Source organism: Panthera onca, chromosome A2, assembly GCF_046562875.1.
Source record: "Panthera onca isolate mPanOnc1 chromosome A2, mPanOnc1 haplotype 2, whole genome shotgun sequence".
Lineage (NCBI taxonomy): Eukaryota > Metazoa > Chordata > Mammalia > Carnivora > Felidae > Panthera > Panthera onca.
The window spans coordinates 14,631,129-14,653,357 of NC_138340.1; the positions used below are offsets into that span (position 1 = coordinate 14,631,129).

The window sequence follows — 22,229 nt, forward strand, 5'->3', positions numbered from 1 at the left end:
TCCTTCTAATAATCAGCCACTTTCCATTGTTCCTGTCCAGGTCCCTGCAGGTCTCAGCTCCCCAGATGCTCCATGGATCCTGCCCAGCCTTCCCATGTCAGTTAAGAAAGGTCCTGGGCACACTTTGTGAGGCCTGCATTTGTTGTACCGACTTCTACTATCATCATGGGGCAAGGAAAACTAACTCTTCAAGCTGACACACTGAAGTTTCTAAGAAGGTAGCACCTTGGTTGTGCCAAGTTTAAATGTCATGTTTTCTCCTTCCAAAGTTCAGAATGACTGAAGAAGCATGCCGAACACGGAGTCAGAAACGAGCGCTTGAACGGGACCCAGCAGAGGATGATGTGGAAAGCAAGAAAATAAAAATGGAGAGAGGATTGTTGTCTTCAGATTTAAACACTGACGGAGACATGAGAGTGACGCCTGAGCCAGGAGCAGGCCCAGCCCAAGGGTTGCTGAGGGGGGCAGAGGTGACAGCCATGGGCAGATGTGAAGGGCAGGCGGGCGACGGGCCCGTGGACATGCGTACCTCATACAGGTGAGCAGGAGGGACCTGGAACCAGGTCTTGTGGGTGTGAGAAGGCGGTGGGGAGATGGGCCTGAGGAAGCAGCCCTTGGTGAGTTACGGGTTCTAATCCTAGCATTGCTGTGCTGTCCTGGACAAGGGATCTCCTCACTGGGGCCTGGACATCAATGGCAAGGGGTATGGGTCTCACAGGAGGAAGGGGCAGTATCCTCCATTGGCTGCCCTGCAAGGCAGTGAGTCTTCATTAAACTGATACCACTTGTTTCTTCAGCTGGTGCTTTTGGCTTGTGGAAAAAGTTGGGAGTTTTTCATTTCAGTATATGTCCCTGCTTTACAGATCTGGGGTTCTGGAGGCCAGGGATTCTATACTGGATCTGGGTCACTAGGCTGGGGGCAGAGTCTGGAGTCCAGCTCAGAGATGCCTCTCACATGCGCCACCACTCCTCTTAGGCAGCACGTTGTGAAGGAGGAGGTCACTATTCAAGTCTGTGGTGTGGTCTGTTGATTTTTCTTTAGTCAGTACTGATTACTTCAAGAGTATTCAGATCCTCAGTTTTGTGAGGTTCTTAAGGAAAAAACTTGAAAGAATTAAGACTCACTTTACCCCCCTTCCCTACCTCCTTCATTTCTTCACTCAGAAACATTCTTTTCTTTCTGTAAAGAGAAATCTGGGCCTAACTTCTGCTGTCACCGCTCCCCTTGGAGCTCTGGTGGGAACCATTGTCTCTAGCATGTTTATGCTTAGATGTCCTATGAGCCAGATACGCCACAGTGGGTGTGTTGGTATGGCCACGGTCTCCTGGCCACCCCTCACCAACCCCCTAATCCTCCCCTGCAGACTCCCTTCCATGTCTGTTTGCCCAGAGTGGGGGTGAGGGTGGCAGGTGCAGAGCTAGGGAAGCTGGGAACGTTTTGCCTTCTCATGAGTGTTGACTAACCCCACACAGGGACTCCACCCTGTAGTCTTCATGTTAAATTCATTTTGGAGCTCAGACTTTTGGAATCCTAAGAACTTCAGAGATTATCTGGCCTGGTATTTCTCAGCTTTACAATTTTTACCTCTTTGAGATAAATGGGAAAATCCAACCCCTTCTACTGGGGAAGCATCTTAGTTTGAGGGGGTGTGTGCTCTGTGTTTCTACTACCCAAAAAGGCCTTTTTCTGTCTGGCTGTGCTTTTTGCTGTTCCTGTCCCAGAGGCCTCTTTTAAAGTTCCAGAAATAAAATTGTAAAAGTCTGGTTCTCCTTTCTCTCCCTCTGACTTGGTCCTTAGTAGTGTCTCAGGTACTATGTCAGGTAGCTGAGGAGGAGAAAGAGCCTCCTGCTGTTTGTGAAGATCTGCTGGATGTTTGTTTCTTTCTTTAATTTTTTTAATGCTTATTTTTGAGAGAGAGAGAGAAAGCATGAGTCGGGGAAGGACAGAGAGAGAGGGAGACACAGAATCTGAAGCAGGCTCCAGGCTTTGAGCTGTCAGCACAGAGCCGGAAGTAGGGCTCGAACCCCCGATGGACCAGACTGTGAGATCATGACCTGAGCCAAAGTGAGACCCTTAACCAACTGAGCCACCCAGGCACTCCATCTGCTAGATATTTCTCGTGATCCTGGGCTCCTGGTGTGCATTTTCTCATGTTATCACCTTGCTGCCCTGCAGGGCAGCCCAGTGGATTGTGAGGGAGAGGTTACCAGATCTTTCTGTTGATACAGCCTGGGGCTACATTTGGCCTCTGGGCCTCTTGCTTCCAGACTTTTCCCACTATGCCCATTGGCTTCCAACCCAAGGTCACTTAGACCATGTTTTCTGAAGTTGATGGAGAATGATATCGTTACAACACATAAAGGATGCAAGGGAGCAGGGATCAGAGATTAACTTAGGCACACAGGGCATTGGTGATCAGTACTCCAGGACTAGAAACACCTCAAGACACTTATAAAGCAGTATGAGAATTGTGGGCAGAGTTTGGCCTTGGTGGCCAACAGGCATAGTTGGGGTCACATCAGACTCCCTGGCTGATCTTGAGCACGTGATCTTAGTCTTTGTTTCTTCATTAGTAAAATGGGTGATAATCTCTGGCTTATAGGTTGATGGGTGACAGACATGTACCCAGAATTGGTCCTAGGGTGGAGAGCAAGTGTTGGTAACAACTGCCCTTCACTCTTTGCTCAAAATAAGATGTCCATATGTAGAGCTAGTATCTCCCCAAGTTCCCACATAGAATGTTCTGTTTAATTCATTGGAGAAGTACACTTGTGCATTTTGACAAAAATTACAGGAACAAGTACCCCAAAGCCTTTCCAAACTGTAATCTGTTCTGGAGCGTATGGCCCCAGTTTCTGTTAGAAACAGGCAGTCTTTGGATCCTTGTTGAGAGCATGTGGCTCAAGAACATCCCTTTAAGGACCTTCCTATAGCACAGTGTGGTTGTTCTTGGTTCCCAGGTTAGTGTGAGATCCCTCAACTGGCCAGATCAAAAGGTGGCACGGCACGGCTGTATCTGGCCATAGTTTAGGTTAGCTGAAGCTCTTTGGCTTCAGGTTCACTGAATCGTGTAAGATTAACATGCCAGTTTTATTTTTACTCATTTATTTTAAATGTTTGTTTATTGGGGCGCTTGGGTGGCTCAGTTTGTTAAGCGTCCGACTTCAGCTCAGGTCATGATCTCGCGGTCTATGAGTTCAAGCCCTGCGTCAGGCTCTGTGCTGACAGCTCAGAGCCTGGAGCCTGTTTCAAATTCTGTGTCTCCCTCTTTCTCTCTCCTCCCCCACTCATGCTCTGTCTCTCTCTTCTCAAAAATAAATAAACATTAAATGTTTGTTGTTTATAAACATTTAACAATAAAAAATAAACGTTAAATGTTTATTTATTTTTGAGAAGAGAGAGGATGCATGCGTGCATGGGAGAGGCAGAGAGAGGGAGATAGAGAATCCCAAGCAGGCTCAGTGCAGAGCCCACTGTAGGGCTCAAACACATGAACTGTGAGATCAAGACCTGAGCTAAAACGGAGTCTGATGTTTAACCGACTGAGCCACCCAGATGCCTCTAACGTGCCAATTTTAGATTGTTGTGCTGAGAGAATTTCATTTTTGTTTTTTAATTGAGATGTAGTACACATACTGAAAAGTACAGATGGGTGCCAATTTTCACAAACTGAATACATCCTTGTAAACTAGAATCAAGAAACAACCTTGAGGCCCCCTTTAGTCCACGTATCACTACCCTCTGAGGGTAACCAGTTTCTTCTAACAGCATAGATAATTTTCTGTTTTTGTACTTTAAATAAATGGAATTGTGCAATCTGTACCCTTTGCTTGCTTTCATTCAATATAATGTTTGTGAGATTTACCCATGTTGTTGAATTGAGCAAGTAGTTAATTCATTTTCACTATTGTATAGTATTCTGTGTCTAGAATTTGTTTGGCTCTGTTTCAAAACTGCCTCATTTTGTTTCATGCTGTCTTATGACTCAAATTGGGCTTGTTGAAGACTGGAGGGAGTTTTTGGTGGCTTCTAGGAGAGATAATTTTCTTTTTCTTTAAGGCAGTGAGTGGCTGGTGAATTGAAATCACCAAGATAAAACCTTTTTTTACTACATTGGGGTGATATGTAGCATACATAGGCAGACAAAGGGGTAAAGTCCATTCTTTCCCTCTCTACAGTTCCCCTCTCTATCTCTGACAGTTTTTCTGACTTAGGCTCCCAATTTGTGTATCTTAAAAAAAAATTTTTAATTAATTTTATTTCTTAAATTTACATCCAAATTAGCATATAGTACAACAGTGTTTTCAGGAGTAGATTCCTTATTACCCCTTACCCATGTAGTCCATTCCCCCCTCCCACAACCCCTCCAGTAACCCTCTGATCTCCATATTTAAGGGTCTCTTAGTTTTGTCCCCCTCCCTGTTTTTATATTATTTTTGCTTCCCTTCCCTTATGTTTATCTGTTCTATGTCTTAAAGTCCTCATATGAGTGAAGTCATATGATATTTGTCTTTATCTGACTAATTTCACTTAGCATAATAACCCTCCAGTTCCATCCACATAGTTGCAAATGGCCAGAGTTCATTCTTTTTGATTGCCGAGTAATACTCCATTGTGTGTGTGTGTGTGTGTGTGTGTGTGTGTGTGTGTGTGTGTGTGTGTGTGTGTAATATATACCACATCTTCTTTATCCATTCATCCATCGATGGACATTTGGGCTTTTTCCATACTTTGGCAATTGTTGATAGTGCTTCAAAAAATTTTTTTTTAACGTTTATTTATTTTTGAGAGACAGAGTACGAGCAGGGGAGGGGCAGAGAAAAAGAAGCAGAATCCGAAGCAAGCTCCAGGCTCCAGCTGTCAGCACAGAGCCCGAGGCAGGGCTCAAAGCCACGAACTGTGAGATCATGACCTGAGCCTAAGTCAGAGGTTTTAACCAACTGAACCACCCAGATGCCCCTCAATTTGTGTATTAAAAAAAATTTTTTTTTAGTATTTATTTATTTTTGAGAGAGAGACAGAGCGTGAACAGAGGAAGAGCAGAGAGAGAAGGAGGCACAGAATCTGAAGCAGGCTCCAGGCTCTGAGCTGTCAGCACAGAGCCTCATGAGGGGCTTGAACTCAAAAACCACGAGATCATGACCTGAGCCGAAGTTGGACGCTTAACTAGCTGAGACACCCAAGCTCCCCCAATTTGTGTATGTTTTATTTTCAAAATAAATCAAAGCTGGGGAATAATTTTCTCCCCCCCTTCAGCCCCCCCCCCCAAAAAAACCCCATAAAACAGGACAGAATTGGCCCAAAAAAAGCCCATCGTTTGAGCACTCTAGAAATTGACCAGAGGCATACAGCAATATGAGAAGTGTTTGTGCTTAAGAAACTGCCAAACTTCAGGTAAGAATAGTGAGAATCTGTAGCATTTAGCCTGGGACTCCTTCCATACCATCTCCCCAGTTCTATTGGTAGGGAAGTTCTGCCTAGGCTGTGAAGACCAGCCTCTTTTCTGTAGGGGTGAGAAGGGACTCACTCAATTTAAGAGAGTGGTGGATAGCAACCTTGGGCCCATGGCCTTGTTGGTTGAAGTGACAGTCTTGGAGATGGGCAAATGGGGAAGGATGATTGCTGTATTAGCCCCAGGCTGCAGTCATAGTTGGAGCAAGACAGAAAAACTACTTGAAGAGATAATGGTCAAAAACATGTGAGGAAAAGCTCAACAAACCTCAGGGAGCTTAAATGCAAAGCGATCTATAACTAGACACATCATAGTCAAATTGTTAATAAGTCAGAGAAAAAGAAAATCTTGAAAGTGGCAAGAGGAAAAGGACCCCTCACATACACGGGAGCATTAATATGATTAACAGCCAGCTTCTCATCCAAGACCATGGAAACCAAAAAGGAGTTGAGTGACATTCAGAGTACTCAAAGACAAAAACTGTCAACCTGGAATTCTGTGTCCAGCAAAACTCCTTCAGAAACGAAGGCAAAAAAGACATTTTCAGATAAAGACCGAGAGAATCTGTCACGGGCAGACCAGCCAGTTCTTCAGACTGAAAGAAAATGACATGTTGGTAACTTAAGTTCCCAGGAAGAAATAAAGAGCATTGGAAATGGTAAATACATGGTCTAATATAAAATACTTTATTCTCATTTCTTCTTAAAGCACATATCATGTAAAGCATTAACTGTAACTAACACTGGTCAGCATAGACAAAAATAACCATTTCAGCTCTCTGGAAATTGACCAAGGTATACAAAAATCTCTTGTGTTTATATGTTTATAGATCTGTCAGACAATGATAGTATAAAACAGGAGGAATGAAATGGAGCTCTGTTGGGGTTAAGTATCTACATTTTACCAGAGTCGAGTTAATATTAATCTGAAGTATGTTGCGGTAAATTAATAAAATTATTGTAATATCTAGAGCAATGATTAACAAAATAGCTTTAAAATATGACTTAAAAAATCAACAAAAGAATATAACGGTACACTAAAAAATGTTTAACACCAAAGGAGATCGTCAGCAAGGAACAGAGGAACATAAAAGTAAGAATGGGTGTAGAATACAAATAGCAATATGACACCTGTAAACCCAATCATATCAATTATTGTGTTAAATGTGAGTAGTCTAGAGGTACTGGGGTGGCTCAGTTGGTTAAGTGTCTGACTCTTGATTTCGGCTTAGGTCATGGTCTCACACCTGTGAGAGGGAGCCCTGCATCATCTGTGTTAGGCTCCGTGCTGGATGTGGAGCCTACGTAACATTCTCTGTCTCCCACTGCCCCTCCTGTGCTCTCACATGCACTTGCTTGCTCTCGCTCTCTCGCTCTCTTTCAAAAAAAAAAAAAAAGGTGGTTTAAACACCCCAATTATAAAGGCAGAGATTTTCAGACTAGATGAAAAAGCAAGATCCAGCTTAATTATATGTTGTCTGTAAGAGACCCCCCTTAGATTTAAGGATGCTTAAGATCCTTTGGTAAAGTGATGGGAAAAGCTATACCATAAGTAACCATAGGAAAGCTAGAGTGACTATTGATGTCAGATAAAATCGACTTTAAGACAAAAAATATTACTGTAGCCAAAGGGCAGCATTTTATAACAATATGTCAGGGAGACATAACAGTTATAAATGTATATGCACCTAACAACAACCCCCAAATACCTTAGGAATAAATTGCTAGGATTGAGAGTAGAAATAGACAATTCATCAGTTATAGAGAATTAAGTACTCCACTCAATAATTGGTAGAACAGCTAAACAGAAAATTGGTAAGATTCTAGAAGACTCAAAGAGCATTGTTGACTCATTTGATCTAACAGGAATCTATAGAAGACCTGGTGACTACAGAAAACAGAATATATCTTTTTACATTCTCATGGATCATTCTCCAGGGGAGATCAGATGCTGGGCCATAAAACAAGTCTCAAGGATGGTTGTGGGTTTTTTTGTTTGTTTGTTTGTTTTTAAAAGACAGTAACAAGTGTTGGTGAGGATGTGGAGAAAGTGGAACTCTCATACTTTGCTGGTGAGAATGTAAAATGCATAACAGTTGGCAGTTTATTATAAAGTTAGACATGAACATTCAACATGACCCAGTATTCTATCCAAGGACGGTACTCAAGAGAAATGAAAACATGTGTCCACACAAAGACAGGTTCATGGATGTTCATAGCAGCATGATTCATAATAACCAAAAAGTGGAAACAGTCCATATAGCCAAGATTAAATAAAATGTTATATCCATGCAGTGGATTACTATTTAGCAATAAAAAAGTGAACTACGGATTTATGCTGCAGCGTGGATAAACCTCACACTCCCTATGCTGGTGGGAAGACAACAGATCCAGAGACTGCTTGTTGTATAATTTCATCTACAGGGAATGTCCAAAGCAAACTTACTGTAGAGACTGATCAGTGGTTGCCTGAGGGCAGGGGTGGGTGCAGTGATTAACATCTCACAGGCAAAAGGGAACTTTTGGGGGTGGTGGAAGTATTCCAAAATTGGATTGTGGTAATGGTTGCACAATAAGTTTATTAAAAATCATTGAATTGTACTCCTACAATGAATGAAGTTTGTGGTATGTAAATTAGATCTCAATATGGACGTTTAAAAAAACTAATGAGGTTAAAATAGTTTGGTTTCTGTTCTGGCATCCATAAACGTGCTTACAAGAAAACAGAAATCCACAGAGGTGGAAGTTGAGCCTGCTGGCCTTGTGAGACCAGCCCAAAGGTCATGGGCACATGCCTACCCCCCTCCCCTCCAAGTCAGGACTATTGGAGGAGGCTAGAGCTGGGGCAGGCAGTGGAAGCTATGTTGAGTTGTTTTGTTTCTGTGATAAGTAGATTCTACTCCTGTACTTTGCTATAGAGAATCTCTTTCTGTCACAAATTGTTGATCTTTAGAAATAATCTGGGCCATGCATAGATGAGAACAACTTTTTTCCCCCCTCGTTTTGGGTGAAGGAGCATTTAACTCAATAAAACACGAGCCTCTTCTTTAGATGTCCTGCAACTGAAAGGTAAGGACTAGGTGTCTTGTTGCCCTGGGCCTTTGTGGGGTGGGAACTCCATGAATGGCCACCCCCATGCTTTACTGAAAACATGTTTATATATGCCTTTTTCTGAGACATCAGCCCTCCCTGGATTGTTAACACGCCAGGACCAGGCTTACTGTGATAGGCACCGTGGTGGTCCCTGGAGGTAGAAATGATAGGACAAGATCTGACTGCAGCTACTTTCTGGTGTGCTGTAATATGAAAGAATGTACAGAGGTCTTGGGGAGAAAGACTAGAAGTTAAGGGGTATGGCTCATTGGGGATGGAAGTCAATGGGCATTGAAGCAGATCATCTCTACTTCTTCATTTTACCTGGTTGGGGCTCCCTGGGTCCCACGGGGGCGGGTGGGGGTGCGGGGTAGGGGCAGACTAGTAGGCCAACTTCCACTTCTCAGTAGCCTGCTACATGGGCCTCAGTGGATGTGGGGCAGATGTACTGATGACTTCCTGTCGGGTTCTCTTGGGGTGTGTGGCCTTTGGGTAACTGCATGTCTCCCTCCTCTCTTCTCATCCCTCTTTGCATCATGCATCTCACCCACAAGATGGGGCTTCATTCAAACCAAGGGCTTGCCCTGTGCTGTGGGTAGAAGGGGCTCCTATCTGGCGCTGAGGGGCCCTTGGCCTATTGGGGACTGGCAGTAGCATCTGAGGTGTTAGAGCTGTCCCTGACTTTTGTTTTTCTGGCTTTCCACACTCCCTTGTCAAACACTCGTGAACTTGAGCATACTAAAAATGCATAAAAGTGCTCTCTGTTTTACCAAGCCTGCAAAGCAGGGCTCTTTTGTTAAAGCTGGTGTTCTTGATGACAGAATCCCTGCTCCATCTTTCTTTAGAGACTTTGGCATTCACCAAGGAGGTGACACATCTGTAAATAAACTAGTCACCTTTTTTGTGCCTAGGGACATCACTACTCATCATTTGGTATTGAAACAGGGCTTGGGTGTCCTGCAGTGGTGTGTTGTGTGAGGGCACAATCATCTACACTCACATTAACGTCTGATGTCTCTTCCAAAGCGAAAATGAATCTGAAAGTAACATGATAGTGCAGCCACAGCTGCCTGTTGTCTATAACGTGGGATTATGTGGACAGTCTTCTTCTGTTCTAAATAGAAATGGGGCCTGCAGGAAAAGGTGTGTATTCCTTAACTTTTCCAAGATGACATTCTAGGTCATAGGTAGAGTTCTTGTTGTTTGGGTGGATGCTCTTTACAAGCAGCCTCTTGGGAGAGGAAAGATAAAGTAAACACTTGGGTTGCCTGCCTTGCAAGGAGGTAAAGCGCAGTGAGCCTCTCCTGGTGTGTTTTTCACCTGTGTAGTCCAAAGCCTTATCAGGATACAGAACCTAGTCATCACCATAAGAAGGGGCCATTTATACATTTCCTGTCCTCCTTGACTGGGTGTACTCTCTCACCCTAGACTAATCTTGCCTCTTCTCAAAAATGGATTCTAGAAATGGGATCATGCGTGTGCTCAGTGGGGCCTGACTTCTCTCATTCCGTGTGCTTTGGGATTCATCCCTGTTGTACCAGTATTTTCCTGAATGACTCTTATGTGGGTATGCACAGTATATCCACTCACCTGTCCATAGACACCTGGCAGTCTGCAGTTTGGGGCTGGTGTGAGTACAACTGCTATGATTATTCCTATAGGGCTGCACATGGGCATCAATTCTCAGTTCTCTCTCTTGGTAAATACGTAGGGGATGAATTGCAGGGTCACAGAATAGGTGCATGTTGAATTGTGATTAAAAAAAAGAAAAAAAAAACCTACTAGGCCTTTCCCCAAAAATATCTGAGCTGTTTTGCTCTCACAGGTATGGGGATTCAGCTGCTTCATACTCAATTTGGTATTGTCATTCTTTACAGTTTTAGCCATGGGGTCTACAAAGAGGTCTGGGTCCAGGTCCTAGCCTTCTTGTGTGACTTTCACCTTTACCCCGTGATGATAAAAGAGTGGTCGTTGCCACATGGGCTGTATGAGGATAGAAAGGCAGTTCTCATCAGCTATGTACTGACCCGAGCCCCCATCTATTCTCTTTTCAGGACCGTGCCCCATCATAACTGTGCCTGGTCTGGCCAGCTGTCTACTGGAATGTGCATCCTTGAGGGAATTGGGTGGATGTAACACAGCTGTGGGTGTGATGGCTTGGGTTTTTGCCCTGCCTGGGCAGGTGTGGTTGCGACCCTCACTCTTGACTCTCTGACAGTCTTCCTCATAGGGAATGACCACCTCTCCCTCCCCCTCCCCTTTTGTGTGAATGCTTTGGAAGTCTCTCAGCCAGAAGCCTGTCTACTGTGTGACCATCACTTCCCCTGAGTCTGGGGCCTCCTGCACTCTTCTGGAAGGTTCTCTGGAGTCCAGCCCAGCCCCAGCACCTGTTGTGGGCTGGCTGCTGCCTTTTACTTTCTAATTCTCTACTGCTAGGTGACTTCTAGGAGGGGCTGGGCAGTCTCAAGGAGCAGCTCCATCAACTCAGACTAGAACTCTCCATAGCCTGCTTGCTTTTCTTAGCTTGGTTAGCGCATGGGAACTGAGAGGCATATTCCTTTGGAAATCTGGTTCTGGTTCTGTGCTTCCTTCCCTGCCTAAGTTGTGGCCTCTCTTATCTCCTCATTCTCTGCCTTATCCCTTCCCTCCAGGCTCTTCATCCCAGTTCTGTCTTTTTGTCCACATGCCTTTATTCTGGACTATATCTTATCCTAGGTTTGAAATTATTGAAATTTGAGGGGTTCACCTGTACTTCTAAAAATCATTAGGTAATGCTGGGGTATCAGAGTGACAGACTCTGGATGTCCTCTTTCTAACTCCCAAAGAGACTTAGTTCACATGGGGCTAGTGTAAGCCAGCCTGATAAGAGGTAAGGAGCCACCTGCCCCTTGCATTTACAATACCTTCCTCTAGTCATGAAGGGCTGTCCCTTTCTCACTGGACGGTGCCTGCCTTCTTAGGGATGTGATGGTCCTGACAGGAACCAGAAGGCCACTGTGTACAGTCAGTGAGGTAAACGCCTGTCAAGACTCCTCCTTTAGCAATCAGGGGCTCTTCAGACATGTGAGTTAAGCAGAATTATAGATTAAGCAGGTCATTTTATTTTGAAATTATTTAGTTTAATTCTGCAGTTGAAGTTTCTGATACCTCTTCAGCACATATTCCTGCTAGTGCTTTGTTTGTCACCTGACAGATTCCTCATCCTTTAACTGGTGCCTTAGCTGCTGTAGCAGATCATTTAAATGTTTTACCTGCGCAGATATGTGAGGGCTCTTACCAGCCTTCCACTATGCCACTTAAAACTGCTTTCATGTGCTTTGTTTTGTATCTTGCAGCCAATTCTGTGCTGTATTGAGAACTGTTTGTACCAAAACCATAACAAACCTGGATGGTGGGGGTGGCAAGCACACTGGCCTGAGGGATCCTGTCCTGTCCCTCGCAGCCACCTAGCCTGGTGAAACAGTGGGATGAAGAGGGCCCTGTGTAGAATAGGTAAAAAACAGGGGTAAATGCCTGGGACCTTCCAAGGGCCTGTGTGACTCCAGGTGGGGCAACCAGGAGTCCACCTTGAGAAGACTTCTCTCAGCAGAAAGCACCTGGAAGAAAAGGAGAGCTGACCCAGTGGTAAGAGATTTCCAGGGTGGTTTTCTTTCTGTCAAAGAGATGAGCATGTGAATTATAATTTGTGAGCCCAAGGGGAGTAGCAGGTGGTGGAAAAAGAATTGACGTCCAGCAGCCTCATTCCATTCACATCCCCATGTGGCCCGGGAGCATTCACTCTACCCTGGTGAAGCTCATTGTCTTCTCTGATGTGAGGCTGGTCGTTCTTAAGCTTCGGAAGCTCCCAGTGTGGTCTAGTAAGGTGTGTCACAGTGCTGATAGGAAGACGTCTTGGGACTTAGAGTTGTCCAAGAATGAGGGAAAGGAAGGCAGGTGAATGGTCACAGACCTCTGTGGGAAAAAGGTGGTGACACAGTGGCCAGGCAAGGTCACTTGCCTTCAGAGACACTGAAGTGGCCAAAGCAGCCTAGATGTTGGTGAGAGGGGCCTGCCTGGGGGTGGGATGGGAGAGGAGGTAGGGAGTGTCTGTTGGGTGGAGAGGGGAGACATACCAGACGTTACTAATCCCTTTCCTTGGGTCCCAAGCCATAAGACTGCTTATTTTTAGAGCTTAAATCATAAAAATAGTCCTGATGTAAATAACCACATTGAAAAGCTTTATTTGGATCTTAGTGGGACTAAGACCTGGTGACATGCAGAGTTCCCTAGTGCAGGGCCTTGATAGCATTCAGAAGCAACTTTAACACAGCCACACTCTCTAAAGGGAACAAGTCCAGGTATCCAGTGTTCCCTCCTTCAAGAGGACTTGCAGTGTCCGTGGGCATTGTGGGAAAGAGTGGTCTGGGTAGCATATTTTATGGAGCTCACACACCAGAAATTGGGGTGCTTAGGGGCTCCAAGTCCTTGGAGGCACTGGGTTTGGTGAGAGGGCCTGAGAAGGCCCACAGTGGCAGTGGGAGCAGGGCCAGGTTGTCCGGTGGGAAGGATGAGCCATGGGGCACCTTCTGGAGGGAAGAGAGTTGATGTGCTCTGGGCCTGGGTATAGCCCAGAAGCTTGTGGGACACCTGATTGTGATGGTGGAGGTAAACATGTCTGGAGGAGGGAGAGAGGGAAATGCCTTTACCTGGAGAATGGAGGTAGGAAGGGAATGGGGTATGAGAATGGACACCACCCTTAAGTGTCCTGGCATTAGGAGCCTGGGGCACCTGACTGACCTCCGAGGGAAGTCTGGGCTTGGCCTCCCCATCTGCATACGCAGGGTGTCTAGGCTGCCCTAGATGGTGCCAGGTTCACTGTGAATTGGGTAACTGTAGAGCCTGTACAGTTACCACTCCCCCCCCCCAACCTTTTTTTTTTTTTTTTTTTAAGATTTTATTTTTGAGCAATCTCAAAAGTCAGTGTGGGTCTAGAACTCACAATCCCAAGACCAAGAGTCGCATGCTCCACCTGCTAAACCAGCCAGGCGCTCCTACAGTTGCTGCTTTTAAGGCCATAAACAGGGCCAAATTTTGTTGGCTTATAATTGAATAAATAGATTTTATAGGGAAATTATGGCGAATCTGTTGGGTGAGTTCTGTGAAATTTTTAGCGTGTCTCACTTTTCAGAACACAACTTTGGCAGCAAGTGACAGCCATATGGGCCATGATGTGTCAGGAGGACTCCACTCAGGAGCCTTTGCTCACACTAGCCCTTGCCATGGGAAACCTTGGCAATGCCTTGCTGAAAGCATTGGTGCAACCCCCTTTCCATCTTGGTTATGTGAAAAATATCTTTTGGCCATTTGCTTTGTTGGAAATTTGAAAATATTTATTAATTCTGTCCTGGATTTGGTCATCATGTCTCCTTAGACTCATCTGGGCTGAGAGTTTCTCAGACTTTCTTATTTTTGATGACCTCAACAGTTTTGAAGAGGACTGGTCAGGTGTGTTGTGGGAAATCCTTTAGTTGTGATATGTCTGGTGTTTTTTCATTGTTGGCCTGGGTTGATGGGTTTGGAGAGGACCACAGAGGTGCAGTACTCTTCTTACCATATTGTCTCTACAGCACATGCCATCATCTTGACTTTTCACTGTGATGTTGACCTTAATCACCTGGTTGACATGGCATCTGTCAGGTATCTCCACTGTAAAGTTACTCTCTTCTCTCTTTCTATGTTGGACTCCTTGGAAGGAAGTTACCAGGTGCAGCCCCACACCTGAGGGGTGAAGAGTCACACATACACACACCTCCCGAAGAGCAGAGCAGCTGCACAAATTATTCGGGATTCTTCTGCCTCGGTGATTTGTGACTTCTCCCCCTGAGTGATCTTTTACTCATGTTTGAGTTTGTAATACCATGAAACATTAGAAAATAGTAGTTTACAGAGTTATAGAGACCTTTGAAATATACATTGCATTATTCAATATCACAAAATCAGATTAGCTAATATCTGACTTCTTGGGCTCATGGAAGCAAACACAAATTTTCCAAAATTCTACATTTTGTTTGTTGGAAGCTTGGACTTTTATCATTGGCAACAAATACTGTCGGTTGTTTCCTAGAAGAAACAGGCTTTGCTTTAACCATTTTGGGGGAAATGTCTGCCAAACACTCAAAAGTCTAACCACAATGTGTCTGTCAGTCTTTCCTTCATGTATTATGAGTGCTCATACACATGCTTTTCTTCTGGATGGCTGTCATTTGGTACACAGCAGGAGTGCTTTATCTTGACAACAGAGTATTAAAAAGGTACGTACTTGGGCACCTGTTAAGTGTCCGACTTCGGCTCAGGTCATGATCTCATGGTTCATGAGTTTGAGCCCCACCTGGGGTGAGCTCAAGTCCCACTTCGGGTGAGCTCGAGCCCCACTCTGGGCTTCACACCCCGTGCTCGCTTGCTCCCTTCTCCATCCCTCTGCCTCTCACTCACTCATGCTCTCTCAAAAAAAAAAAAAAAAATTGAAAAGGTACATACTCTAGGGTTGAAATTAAATAAAGTCAATAGCTTGTACTTCATTCAGGGCTTTGCCTACAGTATGGTGTCACTGAATCCTGGCAATTTGGCTCTACTGTCCTAATTTGGTGAAAAAGGCAGTTGTCTCAGTGTTACAATGAAAACGACCTGGCAGAGCCCAGTTCAATGCAGAGTTGCTTAGGTGGGCTGGGGATAGGTCATCTGTCTGGCATGGGCAGAGACCAGGACATCCACCAGAGCAGTGAGTTCACCTCTCAGGCAGCAGTGGTTAATGGCCTGCTGGAGTCAGACAGTAGAAGGAAGAGAAGCCCTCAGTGTGGAACCTTGTTCCCAGGGACTTCTGACTGCAGGCAGGTGACCTGATGAGTCAGTTCAGAGCTAAATTATAGCTACATAGGTGATGGGAGCTGTTCTGTCTGTCCACGTCATGTTCAGCAAGGATGGGGAAGGGAAGTGGGGCTGTCATTTGTGGACTAGGTGCACTTTTTGTGCCTTTTACATTTTACAACATTTCCTGGAGGTCAACAGAATCCCATTCTGCAGATGAAGGAACTGAGGGTCATTGAGGTTTGGTGATTGAGTGGAGCCCCCATAGCTGCAGAGGTAAGCCCAGCCTCCCATGGTCCTGCTGCACTTACAGCAGCTGGAGCAGATCTGGTGGGGTGTGGGAAGCACCAGAGCTGTGCTGAGAGAACAAGTTGAGATTTGCCAGGGAAAGGTGGGGGAGGATCCAGCTGTTTGAAACACAGATTTTTTAAGGGGGCAATAAACTTTCAGGCAAAAGCAAGCACTTTCCATTTATCACAAAAATTTGTAGTTGCTCCAAGCTGGAAGCAATGTTTATTTCTTATGGGTGGTTTTCATCTGCACACAGGTGAGTTTTCTCTTGCTGTGAGGTGGTGGTGGAGCTGGCATGCCAGGAGATGTTTGGGTTTATGTGATGTAGGGATTCCCTCCATGCTTCAGAGTGCTCCTAGGTTCTCTTTGTGTTCTTACCTGGAGGAAGGTTGGTCTGGCATGTGGGTCCAGTGACTGGAGGAAGGAGGGAACGCCAGTGTTGGTGTTGTGGCGTCTAGGGTCCCATGTTCCTTTTTCCTCATTCTCCCAGGCCCTGGGCCCTTTGGGAATCTGGATGCCTGAGTGCTGCACCCCCCCCTCCCCCCCCCCCCCCCCGCCTCGTTTCCTAGGCAGGCAAGAGTTCTAGCCCAGTCACTCTGAGGGCCACATCCATGTTGTCACACTGTCCTCTCTTTCTCACCTCAGAGACTCGGCATGTGGATGCTGCTGGCTTGTCCAGGATCCTAAGTATAAATAAAAACATTTTCCTCCTTAAACTAATCCAAAAATGATATTTGATAATCTGAGTTAGAGGTGTCAGAGTTGACAGTCATGTGAAACCCATCCTCTCCCATGCTGTGACTGCTTCTTTTTCTGGGGTGTCATTGAGCCCTTTAGGCCACGGGCATGCAACTGTTCTGATCCGTGGTGGGGGCCTCGGTCCCTGTGCAATGCACAGCCTTCGGTGTCCCAGAATTGGGCAGGATTACCAAGGGTCCACAGAAACCTGGGCCTAGTGTGGGCCCAGGTTATCTGCTGCCATAGGTGTGTGACCTCAAGAAGTCACACCTTTCAGACTGCTTCCTCACCTATAGAATGGGGTGACAGTCAGTTGAGAGGAGTACACAGATTACAAGATTACATCTTGGTGGTTGGCACGGAGATGGCCATCGTAGAGGGTCAGCAAATGTCCTGGGTGATTTTTCTAAACCTAACATAGGTCAGCCTTTCAGTTCTATGACTGTGGTCATTTGTAAGAAGTGCCCCTTCCCAAGTTTCTGAGCAGAGCATACTGAATTGTGTTTAGACTTCTAGTGGTGTCAGATCCTGGCTAGACATGTGGCTGCTGGCAGAGTTAGGCTGCAGTGACCTCCTTGGGTGGATGCCAACCCTCCAGGCTGCCCCATTGCCATTTGGTGTTGGGGTCTTTATGTGGGGCCACTATTGGCTTCTCTCCTCAAGGAGTGCTTTCTTTAACCCATCCTTGCCCTGTGTCTATAGCCCTTAGTGACTCTCCACGCCCCTAAAACTGGCCCCTATTGCTAACTCCAGTTACAGTGAAGTCATCTGGGCCTCTCTGGCCAGGCTGTGACTTCGGGGGCTCGTGTGTTCCTAGAAGGAGCCCCAGCAGGACAGGCTGAATGCTTCCTGGCCTTGCTAACATAACAGCACAACACTCCTCTGCTCTGGCCATGCACCTTGGGACTGCTCTCCTCTGTGCTGGGGGTCCTGGAGGGGGGTTGGGCTTGCAGGGCCAGAGCCCGATTCCAGGAGCTCCTTCTCTTTCTTCTGAGATGCTCAGCTGTAGCTGTTGCAGGGTGCACCATAATGGATTCCCAGAGTGATAACTGGACCTGAAATCTCCAGGAAGAATGATGGCTGGATTTCAAAACTCTCATCCCCAGCTGCTTACCTCCATGGCCTCTGTGGCCAAGAAGCAAAATATGTTCTGACTTCCCAGCCCCTATAAAGCAGACTCTGGGCTTTTCTCTTGACATCCCAGCCAACAGAGTGTCAAGTTACAGGGCTGGAAGAAATGGTAATGGATGCCAAAAAGGGAGTCCAGGGAGTTGAAGAGGGGCCAGGGCAGGCAGGAAGCAGGTGGGCTCCAGGGCCCTGAGGGTCTGGGGAGGGGCCCAGGCACCCGTCAGCGCCTACCATCCCTTGGGCAGGCAAGTCCTTAGCTTTGGGGCACAGCCCGTATCTGTGTGCAACAGAGTTCCCTCTTTAATCGCATCAAGTGTCCCTTAGTGAACTGTGCCCCTTGGGAAAGCAGGGTGGGGTGTCGTGGGGTCCTAATGAGCAGTCCCATGTCCAGATGGCCATGAAAGATCCCAGAGGCATGTGCAGGATCTGCCAGTGAAATGTTTTGAGGTGGTAGGACTAACCTGGGAACTTGTGGTAACCATCTTTCTCTCGTAGGATTTTTCTAGAAGTGTTTCTGGAAAGGGGATACTCATTAGATTAAGCATGTGGAATTGCTTTCTGGCTTTGATTCACACCACTCAGTGCAGTGTTTAAGCTATGGTGGCTCCCAGACCCACAGATGGCCCTCTCCTCTCCTATGGGACACTCTGTTGACTTCTTTTTGAGCCACTCTGATGTCTTAGGTCTTTCTGGAGCTGTGCTTCCATATCGTCTCAAGTCTGCATCTGCCATGGTCTTCCATGTTCAGAGAACTGCCCCCCGCCCCCAACTTTTGGGAGTGCTTTAAAGTTTAGCAGGGGTGACTGCTTAGGTAAACCTTTTCTTTTCCACCTTCTTTCTCCCTGCTTTGTCCCAGGGTAATTTCTAGAATGGGTCTCGTTGGGGACAGTCTGAGAAAGATATGGAGTTGTAATGGTGTGGGCTGGTTCCCTGGGGTGGGCAGAGCTGGGCTATCAGCCCCATTAGCTTAATCGTTTAAGGTATAGATGTATTAGTGTAGCATTGTCTTGTCATGTCTGCTTGTTGGTTGGTCCTAGCTAGGCACTGCTTCTTGGGCTCTCCTCCTTGCAGTCCTGTGTCAACCAGACTGGATGTCCCCAGTGGCATTGTCACTCATTAGGATGGCTGGGCCCATCTCTGTGTGTCTGTTGACCCTCCATCCATACAGCTAGGTTGGCATCCTCAGTACGGTCAGATCCTACTGGAGCATGCATTCTGAGGGGCTAAGCGGAAACTGCAAGGCTTCTGTGTCCTTGCCACAAAAGCTTGTAGCATTGTTTCCTCTGCATTCCTGTAGGTCAGAGAGTGAGCCACAAAACCAGCCCAGATCCTAGAGATAGGACTGGAAGGGTGTGTGAGCATGGAGAGGTGTGGTCTTCTGTACATGGTTTTGTTGACTGTGAGTAGTAAGGCTCCTTCTTAACAGTCACCAAAAGTCCTGACTCACAGGTTAGGAGTTGGACTTCAAGACCTATTGCTTGAAAAGACATAATGACACAGAATTCAGAAATCCTTTTAAGTGAATTTGCACATCCTTTAGCAACGTGGCATCTGTGCATGTGGAAAGAGCCACCCACATCAGTCAGTCTACAGGCATCACTGGATTCCTCATGAGTTCACAGACTTCATCCTGGAACCAGGTGCTAAGGAAGAGTAAGGTGGGCATGCCCACCAGCCGCGTTGCCTGAGCACCTACTGTGCCAAGCCCTGCACCAGCTGCTGTGACAGAGCAGTTCACAGAACAGACACATTGCTGCCCTTTCCGGGTTTGAGAATATTTGAGTGTTAACCCTCAATGGCTAGTTGTCTGCTGTGTGCCAAGCTTGCATTCATGGCAAGCAGCTCCTTACTGTTTAGGAAAGATTGGAGCCTGAACCTCCCTGATGGTTTCATAGGGTGTCCGAGCCTCAGCAACGAGATCTCACCTCACCAGCAATCCTGAGTGACAGCAGAGCAGGAATTCCTGTCCTGGTCCTTTTAAGAGGCACAGGGAGGGAAATGTCCTGCCCTGGGTCTTCACTTACAAGAGGTAGAACCAAGTGAAACTCGGGTGGCTTTGTGGGGGAAGTCCCCAGTGTGCAGGCTTGGTTCATAGTGCCTATTTATGGTGAGCTTTCATGAGTGCAGCCACAGGCTTTGGAGGAGGCCCTGTTGCCTGTCCCCAACTCCCAGCCAGCGTGGCACCAGAGAGAGAGGTTCCTGCCCCTCTGGCTCTGTGGAGGTAGGGGGCATCACCCCCTTTCCTGGGGCCATGGTGTCACATCAGGGCTGGACCCCTCCCTCTCTCTTGCCCTTTGTGTGTTGGGTCACCCTGGGAATATCTTGGTCCTCACTGGGAGCTGAAGTGCCTCAGCCTCGTGGAGACAGGCTCCAAGTGGGGCTGGGGGGCCATGGCTACTGTGCCTATGATGGCTTCCAGTCCCAGCTAGCAGTGGGGGAACCTGCTTGTCAGACAGTGACATTGTCACCCTGGGAGGCTGTAGGATGGTGAGTTGACCTAGTAGAAAGGTGAAGTCACTTTCCTTGGACTAATTTGCTGGAGTGAGGGTGAGTAAGCTGGCTACCAGCAAGGAAGCCTCTGCTCAGGCCTGTGCTGCCTTTCAGTGGAACCCCATAATTCTGTCCTGGGCTCCGCCCCCAGGATGAATAGTACCAGGCATAGCTAAGGCTTCCCCAGGCATGCATGAGTGGACTAGGGGAGTGCTGATCATGCTCCCAGGGCTGGCATGTTGGAGGATTGGGCCAGCCAGGGACCTTTCGGAGGGTACATGGTTTGAAATGTGTGTTGAAGTGTGCATTGAGGCTCACAAGGGGGCCTCAGGAGTTTGGTGGAGGGACATTCCATGAAGGGACTGATCGTGAAGGCAGGAAGAACCCACAGCACCATGTATCTGTGAGTAGGAGCCGGGGGTTATAGGGGCTGGGAGCTGGAAAAGGCAGCGGATAGATTTGGCCTGGGAGGTGTGAATGGGCTCCAGTGGAGGAACACAACTGAAGGAGGGTCAGGTGGAGCCAAAGTGAATATTTGCAAGAGTGAGTGAGGCGGGTGCTAGGTCTAGCAAAGCCCCCTACCCAGCTCTTAAACACAGCTAATAGTTACCTGCCTTTCCCCACCTAGCCAGGCCCAAAAGATGAGGAGAGTAGGGGAGAGTTCTGGTAGGGAATGGTTGTAGCTGACTATACCTGTCTCTTCAAGTGGGCACTGAGGAAGAGTTTGTTGTCCTGGGGCCTTGTTTTGTTTACAGTCCTCCCCAGCTTCTCTAGTGTGTGCAAGAATCTTGGGGATCTTGTGAAATGTAGGCTGTGATGGAGCAGGTCCTTGGGGTAACAAGATACTGTATTTCTTCGAGCTCCAGTGAAGCTTCCCTGCTGTTCAGTGAGCCTAGGCAAGTGGTGGTCCATTTCTTGGGCCCTGCTTGCCCTTCCTCCTCCTGGGGGGTCTGTTCCTCCTGGTGGATCCTGAGGATAAAACTGCCTTTTATCCCGGGATTTATTCTCATTGCTTGGCATAGCACCTGCTTTCTTAGGTGGGTTTTCAGTAAATACTAGTGGATGAATGAATGAAGTGTCCCCTTTCCCACAGTCAGACCCTACATCAAGCATGCCTGTTCAGAGAATAACAAAGGTCAGAGCTGCCAAGCACAGTTTCTGTGTTCTCTTGATGAGACTGCTTCCCCTGGCACAGGCTAAGGGGGACACTAAATATTAACCTTGTACTGACTACTGGGATGGTACCCTGGTGCTGAGGACATGGGATCTGTCTTGAGATAAGATTATAATCCTTGCCTTCTCTCTAAGAAACTTGATGGAAGATTCAAGTAAGTAACAGAACTTTTGTGTTTCTTTAGCCAGGGCTGACATATAGAGGAGAAGGTGGTGAGACTGTTTTTGCTGATAATAGCCTGGTCTGCTTCCAGGGATTTTCATAGGTCACATAAAATCTCTTTTGATCATGACTCCCAAGATGGACAGAATGGGCTTATTAGATTTGCCCTGAAATCATATGGCTCCCAAATAAACTTTGTGCTCAGGCGGCTACCATGGACTAAACGCAGTAGAGCAGCGTACCTGGCCACAATGCCATTTCCCTGGCAATGTTGGGCTAGATTTCCTCTGCTTTTGTTCTTCTGCCTAAATGTTTTTGTAATTTAAAACAATTTTTTTTTTTAAAAGAATGCCCATAGTAATTTTCAGCCTGTGTCAAAGGGGTGTTCTTTTTCCTGAATTAAAAGCACACTCTGATAAAGTACTGAGACTTTTGAAACACCTTTACTTTAAAAATTGAGTTCAGCAAAGTTTTCCATGTTGGAAACTAGAGGGGCTGGTGGCCTCTCTGTGTTTGGAAGAGGTAACCCTGATCCCTGTAATACACCAACGGCTCCCTGTGGGCTGGTGCCACATATGAAGTTCCTGCAGCTGGGCAGCCCCGGGGTGAGCTGGGTTGCCTCCATTTTCTGACAGCACCTGAACCCTACCTCACTTCTCAAAATGAAGGCTGCGTGTCACGAACCGGTTAGAACTGGCTGTTGCCATGGTTTTCATGTTGGAAGGCACAGTTAAAAGGGTCACATGACCAAGGAGGGAAATGCCTTTGTCACATGACTTTTTGGTGGATGATTAGCATACAGGAAGTTCACTCCCTGCTGGCTGCTGGGATGCTGAGTGATCATTGATGGGGGTGGGG

At 46.7% G+C, this 22,229-nt stretch overlaps 1 protein-coding gene across 6 annotated transcripts in view; it reads left to right on the plus strand.

The window, feature by feature from the left end:
- GATAD2A (GATA zinc finger domain containing 2A) overlaps positions 1-22,229 on the plus strand; it is a 103,988-nt gene that overhangs the window by 66,729 nt on the left and 15,030 nt on the right. For 5 of the 6 annotated variants that reach the window (XM_078443190.2, XM_060630755.3, XM_060630756.3 and 2 more), the window contains one exon: positions 270-538. In XM_078443190.2, coding sequence (XP_078299316.1) covers positions 270-538 — 269 coding nt within the window. Of the gene's footprint in view, positions 1-269; positions 539-22,229 lie in introns of those variants that run through there. The other variant, XM_060630758.3, reaches the window with a different exon arrangement.